This window comes from Vespula vulgaris, chromosome 17, assembly GCF_905475345.1.
Source record: "Vespula vulgaris chromosome 17, iyVesVulg1.1, whole genome shotgun sequence".
NCBI lineage: Eukaryota > Metazoa > Arthropoda > Insecta > Hymenoptera > Vespidae > Vespula > Vespula vulgaris.
The window spans coordinates 4,722,322-4,736,869 of NC_066602.1; the positions used below are offsets into that span (position 1 = coordinate 4,722,322).

General features: G+C 28.9%; 3 protein-coding genes and 1 long non-coding RNA gene across 14 annotated transcripts; 2 read left to right on the forward strand and 2 right to left on the reverse strand.

Annotated features, from left to right (window-relative positions):
• The first annotated feature begins 429 nt into the window (after nt 1-429).
• LOC127070007 (neuropathy target esterase sws) lies at nt 430-8,899 on the forward strand. 8 transcript variants are annotated; one of them, XM_051007757.1, is made up of 17 exons: nt 430-581; nt 897-1,027; nt 1,700-2,098; nt 2,171-2,590; nt 2,744-3,075; nt 3,146-3,518; nt 3,602-3,895; nt 3,988-4,367; nt 4,475-4,643; nt 4,735-5,115; nt 5,241-5,516; nt 5,610-5,796; nt 6,456-6,572; nt 6,973-7,089; nt 7,182-7,502; nt 7,576-7,871; nt 8,006-8,899. In XM_051007757.1, exons 2-17 carry the CDS (start codon nt 1,013-1,015, stop codon nt 8,105-8,107), a joined length of 4,179 nt encoding a protein of 1,392 aa, XP_050863714.1. In that variant the 5' UTR covers nt 430-581; nt 897-1,012; the 3' UTR covers nt 8,108-8,899. The 8 variants fall into 8 exon arrangements, with proteins under 8 accessions (XP_050863714.1, XP_050863716.1, XP_050863715.1 ...); XM_051007759.1 differs by having other exon boundaries at nt 897-1,018; XM_051007758.1 differs by lacking the exon at nt 897-1,027 and having other exon boundaries at nt 501-581.
• Nucleotides 7,112-7,648, reverse strand: LOC127070020 (uncharacterized). The gene is made up of 2 exons (XR_007783936.1): nt 7,549-7,648; nt 7,112-7,339 (listed from the first exon to the last, which is right to left on the reverse strand). It is a non-coding gene; the product is annotated as an uncharacterized LOC127070020 (long non-coding RNA).
• LOC127070014 (folylpolyglutamate synthase, mitochondrial-like) lies at nt 7,901-10,817 on the reverse strand. 3 transcript variants are annotated; one of them, XM_051007790.1, is made up of 4 exons: nt 10,799-10,817; nt 10,308-10,364; nt 10,045-10,160; nt 7,901-9,928 (listed from the first exon to the last, which is right to left on the reverse strand). In XM_051007790.1, exons 2-4 carry the CDS (start codon nt 10,347-10,349, stop codon nt 8,512-8,514), a joined length of 1,575 nt encoding a protein of 524 aa, XP_050863747.1. In that variant the 5' UTR covers nt 10,350-10,364; nt 10,799-10,817; the 3' UTR covers nt 7,901-8,511. The 3 variants fall into 3 exon arrangements, with proteins under 3 accessions (XP_050863747.1, XP_050863748.1, XP_050863746.1); XM_051007791.1 differs by lacking the exon at nt 10,799-10,817 and having other exon boundaries at nt 7,901-8,789; nt 9,006-9,928; nt 10,308-10,664; XM_051007789.1 differs by lacking the exon at nt 10,799-10,817 and having other exon boundaries at nt 10,308-10,663.
• Nucleotides 10,792-14,510, forward strand: LOC127070016 (uridine-cytidine kinase). Of its 2 annotated transcripts, none has more exons than XM_051007793.1 (6): nt 10,792-10,889; nt 11,428-11,579; nt 11,714-11,970; nt 12,046-12,191; nt 12,298-12,444; nt 14,291-14,510. In XM_051007793.1, the coding sequence occupies exons 1-6, from the start codon at nt 10,799-10,801 to the stop codon at nt 14,407-14,409; spliced, it is 912 nt and encodes a 303-aa protein (XP_050863750.1). In that variant the 5' UTR covers nt 10,792-10,798; the 3' UTR covers nt 14,410-14,510. The 2 variants fall into 2 exon arrangements, with proteins under 2 accessions (XP_050863750.1, XP_050863749.1); XM_051007792.1 differs by lacking the exon at nt 14,291-14,510 and adding an exon at nt 13,082-13,986.
• Nucleotides 14,511-14,548: the final 38 nt, after the last annotated feature.

Consider the following 14,548-nt stretch of genomic DNA (forward strand, 5'->3'; position numbering starts at 1 on the left):
AATCACAATCACATGATTAGTATATGTGTTCGCGCGTGTGTGTGTGTTTGGCTAATTCATTTATCTATAAAATATACTTACTATTCATTTTTATGCATTAAATAATGTCATTTTTTGATCATACGTATTTTTATCAAATAATTGCTTAAATTCATTAAAAACGTGGTTAATATCAATATAGTGATCGTAATATTATTTATAATTATATCTATTTACTCGCGATATATTATCTAATGCATACGAAGTTTATTTATTTGAAAATGAATAAAATGCACAATGCAAAAGCCATCAAACTTTTCTTCCTGAAATTTCCATAACAAATAGGTTTTTATGAGGTTGGGTTGTCATTCAAAGACTGATCCCCCTATTAATCGCCTTTTACAACAAACAGGGAATACTATAGATGGGTATATTCTATTCCCGAGCCACAGACGAACATTGCAAAAGTTATTTTTAATTTTTTACGTTTCTTATTATGGTAGCTCGTAATCTTCTATACTACTGTAGTAATGAAAGCACAAGCATATCAAACGCCAATGTAATAATACGCTGGTCGATAAAAGAAGGAGCAAATGGTTAACGTACGTGGTCAATGTTAATATTCTTTTAATTATTTATATTAACAAATCAATATTTAACAAATAATTGTCTTGTATATAAGTAAATTTTTTTATAAAACAATTTAGGTATTTTTATAATAAAATTATTAGAATTCTTATTTGAGTTTTTTAAAGAATAATGAGCGTGATATACATGTGTCCGTTTATGTGTGTATGTGTATGTGTATCACGCAATAACCAAAATGGCGCTGGTTGACTCGAACGAAGTATCAAAGGTTACTGATAAAGCATAGATTTGTTTTTTCCTCTCTGCACACACAATCACTTTAATTGCAGTGTCTCCTTCAATCCGCACTGCTTCGTCTATCTTTTTCACTTATGTACTCGTGACGTTCCTCATTGATATTCCTACATCGTGGAAGCGCAGAGCAGAGAAGAGATGACTACTCATTATGGAGGTTGTGCATGTAGATACACTTGTCAATTTATTATTATTATTATTATTATTATTATTATTGTTGTTGTTGTTGTTGTTGTTGTTGTTGTTGTTGTTGTTGTTGTTATTGTTATTATTATTGTTATTATTGTTGCTGTTGTTGTTATTATTATTATTATTATTATTATTATTGTTGTTGTTATTGTTATTGTTATTCTTGTTGTTGTTGTTGTTGTTATTGTTGTTGCTGCTGCTGCTGCTGTTGTTGTTGTTATTATTATTATTATTATTGTTGTTGTTTGTTGTGTTGCTGTCGTTGTATTGCTGTTGTGTTGCTGTTGTGTTGCTGTTATGTTGTTGTTGTTGTTGTTGTTGTTGTTGTTGTTGTTTTTGTTTTTGTTTTTGTTTTTGTTGTTTTTGTTATTGCTGTTGTTGTGTTGCTGTTGTTGTGTTGCTGTTGTTGTTGCTATTACTATTGTTATTGTTACCATTGTTGCTGCTGTTGTTATACTCATTATTATTATTATTATTATTATCATTATTATTATTATTATTATTATTATTATTATTATTATATATCTATTTTAATTTCTTCTTTTATATTGCATTTTCATGATGAATTAATAAGAATAGATGCAATAATCAGTTGTATAAAAATATGAAATAATTTTAATTAATAACATACATATTTCTCTTTCTACAGATAGTTGAATTATTTAGCAAAATCAATGAGAATTTTGGATCATACGCCTTTTCAAAATGGATCGGATCATTTATCGAAGGATATCAAACTTCCAAAACCTTATATATAATTATTTTATCCATTATATTGATTCTATTGATAATAACAACAATTATTCTACGGAAATGGAAAAACAAGGAGTTCCTTCCAGAAGTCAAAGAATTTGTAGTAGGCAGCGGCAAGCCAAGATTCAGAAAAAGAGACAAAGTTTTATTCTATGGAAGAAAAATGTTACGCAAAGTAAAATCTATAGGTGGACAAGTACATCCTACTGGGCAAGGGAAAAAGAGAAGAGCTGTTATGAGATTTGCACGCAGACTCTTGCAACTGAAAAAAGAATCTGTGCCTCAACAATTAAAGGTATGTATGATGAATTGAAATTTTTTAATTATTTTATATATACATGCATAATATTATATTTAATATTGTCAGGTATTAGAACCACCAGCAGAATATCTAGAAGAAGATCATGGTCCAGGAGATAGAGTACCTCCTGATGCTTTGTACATGTTACAAAGCATCAGAGTATTTGGTCATTTTGAGAAACCTGTTTTTCTAAAATTATGTAAACATACAGAAATTATGAATTTACCAGCTGGAAGTATTTTATTTAAAATTGGAGACCCAGATGAGAATCTATTCATCGTACAACAGGGTCTTGTTAATGTATTCATAACTGGACCCGATGGTTCTCAAATTTCTTTAAAACTAGTAAAAACTGGAGAATCTGTAACCAGTCTTCTAAGTTTTACTGATGTACTTACTGGTCACACAAGTACTTATAAAACTGTTTCTGCAAGAGCTGTGGAAGATTCTGTTGTGGTCAAATTACCAATGAGTGCTTTTCAAGAGGTAAAATGAATAATATATAAGTGTAATACATATATAATATATATGTATTGTGTGTGATATATAATATGTACATGACACACACACACACACACACACACATACACATAAAATAAGATTTTTAAAATTTACATTGAATATTTTTTAACCTGATAGGTTTTTCAGGATCATCCAGATGCATTTGTTCGAGTTATCCAGGTCATTATGGTTCGTCTTCAACGTGTAACGTTTACAGCATTGCATCAATATTTAGGTCTTTCTGCGGAATTAGTTAATCAGGGAACTCATAAGAAAAAGCAAAGCTCATTTTCTGGTTCACCTGTTAGATCAAGAACGAGAGAGAATTTTGCTGCACAAAACACGGACTCTATGCCTAGTACTATGAATTTAGCAACTACATTGGATCAATATGATGGAAGTGATAATATACATAAAGAAGCTACTAGTTCTAATACTTCTCAGCCTATACCTATAACAATTAATAGAAGGTCTATTATACAAGAATATATATACATATATATCGTATAAGAACTATTTATTACATATATCATATTACAGATCAAAAACTACTCACGACTGGAAAAATCCAACTCCAAATTCACAGTCAGGTCAGAGTACTTCTGCTACCGTACCAGAATGTGACTCTTATTGGGCAAATTCAACAATGATAACAGGACATCAATCGTTGCAAAGCGCTCATTCACAGAATACTCAACCTGACATTATACATACAGGAAGTGTTCATCCACCTAAAAAGAAATCTATCAATGAAACAACGCAACAGTTGGACGAAGCACAACTTGTGCAAATTGCAACTGAAGCATTCGTTAAAGAACTTGGTTTGGAAGATGATACCGTCCTTAAAGATGGAAAAATTCAACTCAAAGAAGTGCCAGCAGGCACATATTTAATGAAAGAAGAATCTCATAAAGTATGCAATTAATTCAATTGAGTTATATCTTCCATTTACTTGATAAAATATAATATAGCGAAATATTTCCTTTCTTTTTCTAGGATGTTGCACTTGTATATGTATTATCTGGTTCTCTCATAGTTAGTCAACGTGTTCCGGAAGGACGTGATACAGGTCAAGAAGTTCATATGTTTAGTGCACATCAAGGAGAAATAGTTGGAGGTTTAGCGGTATTGACTGGAGAACCTTCTTTTTATACAATCAGAGCGAAACATCCTAGTCGAATTGCATTGCTTAGCAAATCCACTTTTTTTGCTATCATGCGTGAACAACCTACTATTGTATTGCACGTAGCTCATACTGTCGTTAGACGACTAAGTCCTTTCGTGAGACAGGTATGTATAAAATTTCTCATAATTATTTCCAATGTAAAATTAAATTTAATTTTTTTAATAATAAATTATTTTCAATGATATTCTTATCTTAGGTGGATTTTGCTTTGGATTGGCTGTTTCTTGAAAGTGGAAGAGCCGTGTATCGTCAAGGAGATGAATCGGATTCAACTTTTATAGTCTTAAGCGGACGACTAAGATCTGTAATTACTTATAAAAATGGAAAAAAAGAACTTGTCGCAGAATATGGAAAAGGAGATTTAGTGGGTATCGTAGAAATGGTCACACAGACTCCTAGATCTACTACTGTTATGGCAGTTCGAGATTCTGAATTGGCAAAACTACCTGAAGGTTTATTTAATGTAATTAAATTACGATATCCCATTGTTGTTACAAGGCTTATAAATTTACTTGGTCATCGAATATTGGGTACATGGCAACAAGCGCATACTAAAAATGGTAGCAATGATACACAGTAAGTAATCAGATATATATGATTAATATATCAATGTTACATTTTTTTAATATAAATGTTATAATTCTTATAATTTAACACTATATACATTTAAATATTATATATAGACGAGCAGCTGCAACAGTTGATGCAAGACCAGCACAAGTAAACTTCTCGACAGTAGCTATAGTTCCTGTATCAGACGATGTTCCTTTAACTGCATTTACATATGAATTATATCATTCATTGTGTGCTATTGGACCTTGTCTACGACTCACCTCAGATGTTGTTCGGAAGGTACTTGATAATTATACAAGACTATTTTTCTTTATACGTATTCTAGATCAAATAATTTCAGTATATAATCAAAGTACTTATATATACACAGACCTTAGGTACCACAATTATGGAACCTATGAATGAATATAGATTAACATCATGGCTAGCCCAACAAGAGGATCAACATCGAATTTCTTTATATCAGTGTGATTCAACGTATACATTATGGACTCAAAGATGTGTACGACAAGCAGACTGTATATTGATAGTAGGTTTAGGTGATCGTCCTCCATCTATAGGACGTACTGAACGTGAGGTAGAACGTTTAGTCATGCGTACACAAAAGGAGTTAGTACTTTTACATAAAGAACAAAGTGGACAGCGGCCTACAAATACTGTACAGTGGTTAAACATGAGATCATGGGTCTCCAGTCATCATCACATTCAGTGTCCTAAACGAATGTTTACTAGGAGATCTCAATATAGAATTGTAATTATTTTGTTGTCTTGTTTTTATCTTCTTGCTTTTTCTTTTTCTTTTTTCTTTTTCTTATAACAAATCTTTTATTAATCATAAATAAGTTATATACTATTGAAAATATATTTTTCTTTCAGAATGAATTATATTCAAAAGTATTAATGTCTGAGCCAAACGTACATAGCGATTTTAGTAGATTAGCACGTTGGTTGACAGGTACCTCGGTTGGTTTAGTACTTGGTGGAGGAGGTGCTAGAGGTGCGGCACATGTTGGAATGCTTAAAGCTATTATAGAAGCTGGAATTCCAATAGATATGGTCGGTGGAGTTAGTATTGGTGCCTTTATGGGTGCATTGTGGTGTATGGAAAAAAATATAACAACGACAACACAAAAGGCTCGTGAATGGTCTAAGGTAATAATATAGAAATAATATAGAAAAATATTTTATATTTTATGGAATTATTAACAAATTAACTTTATTGTTATTTTATATTTTATGTTATAGAAAATGACTCAATGGTGGAGACAAATTTTGGACTTAACGTATCCTATGACATCAATGTTCTCCGGCAAAGATTTTAATAAAACTATTCAAACAACTTTTGGAGATACTTATATAGAAGATCTATGGCTTCCATTTTTCACAATCACTACTGATATTACTGATTCCTGTATGCGCACACATACACATGGTTTGTATTTAAACATAGATATATTAAAAATTTTAAATGATAATTTTTAGTTAAATAATCCTGTCTAATTCAAAGTATCATTCTTCTGTGATACATAGATTTGTTTTTAGATCTGCTTATAGCATTTATTTTTTTTACTCTTTCTCTCTCTCTCTCTCTCTCTCTCTCTTTCTCTCTCTCTCTCTCTCTCTCTCTCTCTCTCTCTCTCTCTCTCTCTCTCTCTCTCTCTCTCTCTCTCTCTGGCGCGTGTATATATACATATATATATATATACACGCGCCACATACACACACACTTTATCTTTGGCTACACACACACAGTGTATGTATAGAATATTATATGTAACAAATTTTCTTGATTAGGGGAGTGAGCTTTTTTAATAATTATTGTTGACGTACTCTCCGTTTTATCGCTTTTGATGAATTATAAATTGGCAAATGTATTGTTTCATTTATTCTAATTGAAAATATAACGTATTTATCATCATTGATATCTTCCTGTATACTCCTATTTAAATGATGACGAAGAGTTTAAAATTTGCTTGATACTGCAAATTTGTTTCTTTGAAAATTATATTCTATTATAAAAGATTACAGGAAGATTTTAGTTCGTACAAATTAAAAATGTAAAAAAAAAAAGAAATAATTCGTCGTGTTTAGGATCGCTGTGGCGTTACATTCGGGCTTCGATGTCGTTATCTGGTTATATGCCACCCATGTGTGATCCTGTTGATGGCCATCTCCTACTCGACGGCGGGTACGTCAATAACCTTCCAGGTAATATTTGAATAATATAACTAAATTTGTTTATGTAAAAACGTATAAATTTACTTTTATATAAAGCTTCTATACAAATAAGAAAAGTAAATAATTTTATCATTGATAAAAATTTACAAATGCTTCTACTTGATGATATATAGATTTAAAGTAAATTTACTTCGTTTTTACATAAAACATTTTTCTAATCCATACTTGTATGTACATATTTCTAGTACATACATGCATACTTGCGTGACCATATTCTCAATAACGCTCGGTTGAAAAAAATATTTCTTAAATTCGTGTAGTTATATTTGATTTGGTAACATAGATAAAAGAAATTACAAACAACATTATAAGCTCACTCCCGTTGATAAAAGATGCATTTATCAAATTCTGAATAGCTAAGTCAACTCAGGTTTACTATGGAGATACATTCGAGCCAGTATGACTATTGCTGGTGTCTTTCCTCCTATTTGCGATCCTCTTGATGGGCATCTTTTGGTCGACGGGTGTTATGTTAATAACGTGCCAGGTATTATCTCTACAAAAGCGTGTTAAAAGTGATGCTTATATTTTATTATGTTTACATACTATCAAAATCAATTTTGTCTGTTTTTATTTAAGCTGATGAAATGTTGAGGCAAGGAGCTCATCACATTTTGGCTATCGATGTTGGATCACAAGATGACACCGATTTAACAAACTATGGTGATTCTTTGTCTGGGTGGTGGTTATTGTGGAAACGTTGGAATCCATTTGCAACAGCAGTCAAAGTTCCTAATCTGCCAGATATCCAATCACGATTAGCATATGTTAGTTGTGTCAGACAATTGGAAGAAGTCAAGAATTCTGATTATTGTGAATATATTAGACCTCCAATCGATAAATTCAAGACCCTTCAATTTACCAATTTTGATGAAATCAAAGAAGTTGGATACCAACATGGTAAAAATATATTTTGTATGAATTAAAGCTCTTGTATAATATGTACATTTTATATACATTCATCTCTATGCAGGAAAAACATATTTTGAAGGACAATCTAAAGCAGGAGTTCTTCCAAGATTTAACGCTGATAGAGAAAATGCAAAAGCCTTACGAGAGAGGAATCAAGCTGAAAATCAACTATCGGTTTCTTCTTATACTTTTACCGATCTAGCACAAATGGTATGCAAAGTATCAAGAGGTAATCGATATGTAGATTTGGATATTGATTCTGACTCGGATGAAATGGAAGAATATGAAGCAGATTTAGAGGAAGATGCACAAGAAGTAGGCTACGCTTCTGAACCCACTGCCGGTATCTTAGATCAGGTTTGTTCTATTTATTAAAAAATTGTAAATTTATATATAAGATTAAAATGTATATTTAAACATATCTATATATTTATATATATTATATATAAATCTAATTAAATAATATCTATAATATAAAATCTCTTTCATAGAGTCCTGAAGATAATCGCCTTAGAAGAAGAACAGGTGTATCCCTCAGTTTATCAGATACAGAAGCAGAATCTGAATTAGAATATCATCCAAAGATATTTTAAAATAAATTATTAGAAAAATTTTAATATTCCATTTCTAATGCTCATCTATTACTAAAAAAAAATTGTATGTAGCAGTTCTGTTTGTTATAAAAAATTGTTATCTTATATATATTCAAGTTTTATTGAAAATAATTGCGTTTATATTAAAGTACAAATAAATTGTCCACAAATAGTCATGCAAATGCTCTGTTATACACACTGTAAATGTATCACAATGCAATGTATTGATATTATATAGTTATAATACAATTTTAATATTTCTACACACACATAGGCAGAATATTTTATTTATATATATACATTATATATATATATATATATATATATTGTGTGTGTGTGTGTGCGCGCGCGCGCGCGCGCGCGCGTGTGTGTGTGTGTATGTGTATGGTGTGTGTATTAAAATTTTAAAATTTGGTAGTCATTGTAAAATTAGGATCTAAAATTGCAAGAGTTGCACCTACTAAATGCAAAGATCCAGTTATAAGTACTTGAGTTTTATCTTTCCAAATAATAGTTTCGTCATTATGTATATGTTCCATCCTAATATCATTTAAAACTTCCATTACATTGTTTGCAACAATTTTTACAACATGCGGAGACTGCTCTCCCCACATTTCACAATGCTTTTGACATTTCATCTTTTGTTCATCTATCACTTCAGCAGTTGTCAAATTATCTATATCTAGTATCCCAGCAACATTAGGTACGAAATAAATTTTATGAAATTTTATAGTTTTCAAACGATTCATAAATAAAGATACATCGCGCTTTCCAGTCATGTTAAAAATCAAATATCGTTTACCATTATTGTTTTCTATTTGATTATTAAACCAAGAAATACAACAATCCATACTTTCTAAAGTATGAGCACCATCTAAATAAAAATCAAATAAAGTACCTCTTAAAATCTGTTGTCGACCTGGCCATATGCACGTAGATAATGCAGTTGCAATCTTTTTAAATGATATATATTTTGTATTGGTTTTTTTATTTATCATTTCTTCTTGTTCATCATTAATGTTTTTAATACTCCCTTCTATATTATTTTCTTGAAAGTTATAATATTTCTTATTACATATATTATTATTAATTGTCAAAAAATAGTTTGAATTAATTTGGGATTGCATCCAATAAACTGCCAATTGTATAGCTAAAGATGCATTTTGCTGTTGAATTTGACTATATAACGTTTTATTATTTAACTGGTCATTTTCCCATTCATAATACTGAAATGATGGTACAACGTGTAATGTGCATTGCCTCTCAATTGCTCTTTCTTTTAAAATTTCTAAAGCTTCCTTTTTTTGAGGGACAGTAAATGCAATTGTATTTGGCTTGAAAATCCCAGATTTTTGATATGCTATTTCTTCTATTGTATTTCCTAGCAAAGAAGTATGATCTAATCCTAAACTTGTTATACCTACACATACAGGATTTTTTACAATATTAGTACAATCATATTCACCACCAATTCCAACTTCTATAATTGCTACGTCGATATTTTCATATAAAAATACATTGAACATTAAAACAGTAAGAAATTTAAAATACATTGGTATGTCTGACTCAAATTCCTTTGCATTATCTAATTTATTATATACTTTCCAAAAATAATAAGCAAAATCTGTTTCATTTATTGGAGAGCCATTTATCCTTAATCGTTCTCTAACAGTAATTAAATGAGGTGAACTAAAAAAACCTGTTCTAAATCCATGTATTTGCAATATTGCTTCTACAAAAGCACAAACAGAACCTTTTCCTTTAGTACCAGCTACATGTATAATAGAAAGATTATTCAATTGGTCCAAATTAATACCAGACCTGTCAAAATCGTCATATATTATTACTTCAATAAATTATTATGTTGAAATATTCTATTAAAATTCATATTGATCACAATCAAACATTAAAATAAAAAAATATATATAACTTTTTACCTAATTAAATATTTCTCTGTATCTTCCAACTTGGCAAAATTCATTTTTGAATTATTTGCAACAATTTCGAGATAATTGGAATTACTTTGAAGATCGTTTAACTTTTTGATAGCATCCTATAAAATTAAATGTAAAATGTGAAATTACTCGAAGAAATATAAATTATTCAAAACAAATTATGAATGTCATACAAAAAATTAAATATGCTTAGATAATACAATGGAAAAGAATCTATAAACTAAAATATAATTAATATAACTTACTTTATAATTTTCCTTAATACAAGCACAGTGTCTAATGTGCATGTTCTTTGAAATTTTCTGCAGTAAAGTAAATATTTGAGAATTCATTTATTATATTATCAGCCAAGTGAATAATAAAAATATTAGAAAATATATTTTTTATATATCTTATCTAACAAAGTTCAAAAGTTATCGTCGTTACTGATAAAAATAAAAATACTGAAAGATAATAATTATAATCTTTAGATAATTCTTAACACAAGAAAACGAAAAAAACAATAATATTTCATGGTGAAATAAATTTTTAATTATAAATTTTTCTTCTAATTATTAATATTCATAATTAGAAATTATCAAAATAAATAACGCCAAAAATATAACCATCTGAAGACTTTATGCGCATAAAATGCAATAAACAATTACGTATGCTATCTAATTTAAATGGAGAAATTCTATTTTTTTTCTTTCTTTTTTTTTTTTTTTTTTTTATTATTATCACAAATTATAATCACATGGTACAAAATGGCGTACGATCACGTCATCTATGCATTAGAATCAAGTTCCACATGCGTATTGAAACGTATTTAGTTCCGATATATAAACGTATGTATGCTTATTAATTACAATTACACGAAAAAAAAATATTAGTGATAAAAATATTATAAATAAAATATTAGAAAGAAATAATAAGAGATAATAATAAATTATATAAACCAAATGTGAATAATATATATAACCTATTAGATTTAATATACAATTTTTACATTCATTGGTTTTATGTTCTTTTTCTAACCATACAGATATACATACATACATACATACATACTCACATCATATATACATCATACATACATCATATATACATCACATACATCATATATAGATACATACATCATAGATACATTATATCTACATCATATATACATCATATGTACATACATACGTACATACATACGTACATACATACATACACGCGCGCGCGCACATACACAATGTAATATTTGCATGCCGTGACTGCGCGCGCTTATTTATCTATTTTTTGTGTATATAACATATTTGACACTTGTAAAGTGTTAGAAAAAGATTTAATATTTTTTATGTTATCTTCCTTCGCCGATCCAATCACATTATCTGTTCACAGATTATCTCTTTAAGTGTTCAATGATGGCTTATATGTCAATAAATTCTGGCACAACACGTAAAATGTCTTTTGGTTTTAATGGAAAGATGAATGGAGTTGAGGGTAAAACTCCTTTTTTAATTGGAGTTTCGGGTGGTACAGCGAGTGGAAAGGTCAATAATATTTCTAAAACATAAAAATTAAAATTAGGATAAGTATCCTGAAAAGAAAAAGAAAGGGTACTATGAAGTGTTAATACATACACAGACACACACAATTGATATTTTATTTTGTTTGTTCTGTTTAGTCAACTGTATGTAAACGTATAATGGAAAAATTGGGTCAGGTTGACATGGATCATATGCAACGACGAGTTGTTTGCATATCACAAGATAGTTTTTATCGTGAACTTACACCAGCTGAGAAATTAAAGGCTGAGAAAGGACAATACAACTTTGATCATCCTGATGCATTTGATAATGATATGATTTTGCTGACTCTGCAAGATATACTTGCAGGTGTCAAATGCCAGATACCAGTATATGATTATAGAACTAACAGTTTGTACGTATTTCAATAAACATGATTTGAAATTATGTGTGTATGTGTGTGTATGTATAATTTTTTGTCTTTTTCTAGGATGAAGGATCAGGTAACAACAATATACCCTGCAGATGTAGTTTTGTTCGAAGGAATTCTAGTTTTCTATTTTCCTAAAATAAGAGACTTATTTCATATGAAGTTGTTTGTAGATACAGACTCGGACACCAGATTGGCTAGAAGGGGTATTATTTATCAATGTTCAATATTATATAAGTGTACACACATAAATGTGTATGTGTGTATTTATATTACTTATGTTATATACAATAATTATTATTGTTATTTCAGTACCCAGAGATATAAATGAAAGAGGGAGAGATTTAGATTATGTATTAAATCAATATATGAACTTTGTGAAACCTGCATTCGAAGAGTTTTGTTTACCTACCAAAAAATTTGCTGATGTTATTATCCCTAGAGGAGCAGATAATACAGGTAATTATTTTTATATTATATACAAAGTAATTCGATATTGCAATCAAACAAATTCTTAATATGATAAAATATTACCACTAATAAAATTCAATTCAATTTTTTATTTGAATAAAAATTATAAAGATATTAATTATATCATTTTGCATATGTATGGGCTATTTATAAATAATATTATATAATCATATTTTATTTAGGTTTTGTTTGATAATCTTTTACTATACATTTATTTTTAGTAAATAAATAGTTAGAAAACTTAATTTTTGCAAGCATCATAATAAACTGCTTATCCTATAATTATCCAACTTGCATCTGATATGTAAAAATTAAAATTGTAGTCATCTTTATTCACATTTAAAAATAATAATATTATCTTACAAAAGTAAATAATTAATAAAATTTGTTGAAATAAGTTATATAAATTGTTTAGATGCAAGTTTGGATTTTCAGGACACCTCTTATATTATATTATGTATTAATTACACATACTTCAGTAAATTTTGTTGCCGTTATGGATGCTGCCTGGTGTGTAAAGATAATATTATTTTCAACTTATCAGCGCTTTAAACATTAAAATAAAGCAGAAAATTAATGGCATCTTCTAAAAGCATACATGGTTTTGGTTATTGTATGTTTGCAGTGGCAATAGATCTAATAGTGCACCACATCTGGGACATTTTACGCTTGAAAAAGGCTGACAAATCAACCGGGCAGCATCCATACATCTGTCAGCATAGGCGTACTTTGGCTTCATCCGACACACTCAGCATATGATTTGAGAAAATAACACATGATGAAATTAATTACATGCACTGCATTTTTGCACTAGTAAACTGCATATTTCTTACGCAGTAACCTCGCATCTGTTGCTTTTTATACTTATGCTCGTTCTGTGCGTGTACATGTAATAAATACTACATACGCACGTTCACCCATATTAAGTCAATGTTATGTGCTTACATTTTTTACTTTAGAAATGATCATCGTAAATTAACCCAAATAGCATTTCTTTTTTTTAAACAGATTGCATTACATTTATACAAAGTAATACTTCATAAACCATTTCTTTTCCAAACTAATATAATGAAAACAGGTTTGAGAGAGAAAAATAAAAAGAGAGAGAGAGAAAGACAGAAAGAGAGAAAGAGAGAAATAAAGAGAGCATTTAAAATTTTCATATAAATGTTAGCTTTTATTTTACATATGGTATGTTATATGTTTATATTACCGTCTAATGGACATATGCACGTTTATATATTTATAAATAAGGATGTCAAAGTATTATTACTTAGAAAAAATAGCTTTAAGTATTTTATACATATGTGTTCACGCTCTTACAAATCGATATTATGCACTCTCATTTGTAAAAATTAAATTTTTCCTTTAATCATGTTTATCCAATTTTGCATAATACAATTAATCATGAAATGTAAATGAGCATAATTAAGTAAATTGTTACTTAATATTCTCAGTTTCATATATTAGTAGCATAATATTATCTTCGTATTCATTATTTGAATGATATATACTTTATAATTATTTTATTATTATAAAATTTTATTTATCGCCAAGAAATTTCTTATTTATATAATATAATTTAATTCTTTTTTAGTAATTTACTTATTTTACAGTTAAATAATTAAATAGAAAAAATAAAAAGAAATAAAAAATACTACCTTGTTCTCAATAAACGCCAATGTAAATTACAAAATACATTGCATAATTTGATATACTTTAAATAAACGTATATGTAACATAATATCATAATAAAAACATTGAACAAAATTTTTTAGTTATTCAAGAAGTAACCTTTAACCGTATATTATTGACTTGTTACACTTTGTTACAGTGGCAATAGATTTGATAGTGCAACACATAAGAGACTTCTTAAGCAATCGTGGTAGAGTAACAATGGAACCTGAGAGTTCGATAAGCAGAGCTGAAGGATTGTTCAAGAGGCCACATTAATGCTGACAATTTTAGTTTTTCTTTTAATAAAAATATTATGTTAGGATTTATTTTTTAGAACTAGGATTAAAGAGTTATAAAAAGTCTTTTATAAAAGGAAAGATTATTATTTTTGTGGAAAATATTTATAGTACTTTAT

What these genes read in the sequence shown, in the direction of transcription:
- LOC127070014 (XM_051007789.1), bottom strand. Translation starts at nt 10,394, where the DNA reads ATGAATTCTCAAATATTTACTTTACTGCAGAAAATTTCAAAGAACATG. An exon ending in GTATTAAGGAAAATTATAAA is followed by an intron (nt 10,161 to 10,307) that starts GTAAGTTATATT and finishes TTAATTTTATAG; the next exon opens with GATGCTATCAAAAAGTTAAA. An exon ending in ACAGAGAAATATTTAATTAG is followed by an intron (nt 9,929 to 10,044) that starts GTAAAAAGTTAT and finishes CGATTTTGACAG; the next exon opens with GTCTGGTATTAATTTGGACC.
- LOC127070016 (XM_051007792.1), top strand. Translation starts at nt 10,799, where the DNA reads ATGGTACAAAATGGCGTACGATCACGTCATCTATGCATTAGAATCAAG. An exon ending in GTGGTACAGCGAGTGGAAAG is followed by an intron (nt 11,580 to 11,713) that starts GTCAATAATATT and finishes TGTTCTGTTTAG; the next exon opens with TCAACTGTATGTAAACGTAT. An exon ending in CACCAGATTGGCTAGAAGGG is followed by an intron (nt 12,192 to 12,297) that starts GTATTATTTATC and finishes TTGTTATTTCAG; the next exon opens with TACCCAGAGATATAAATGAA.
- LOC127070007 (XM_051007755.1), top strand. Translation starts at nt 803, where the DNA reads ATGGCGCTGGTTGACTCGAACGAAGTATCAAAG. An exon ending in CTGTGCCTCAACAATTAAAG is followed by an intron (nt 2,099 to 2,170) that starts GTATGTATGATG and finishes TAATATTGTCAG; the next exon opens with GTATTAGAACCACCAGCAGA. An exon ending in GTACGTCAATAACCTTCCAG is followed by an intron (nt 6,573 to 6,972) that starts GTAATATTTGAA and finishes AAGTCAACTCAG; the next exon opens with GTTTACTATGGAGATACATT.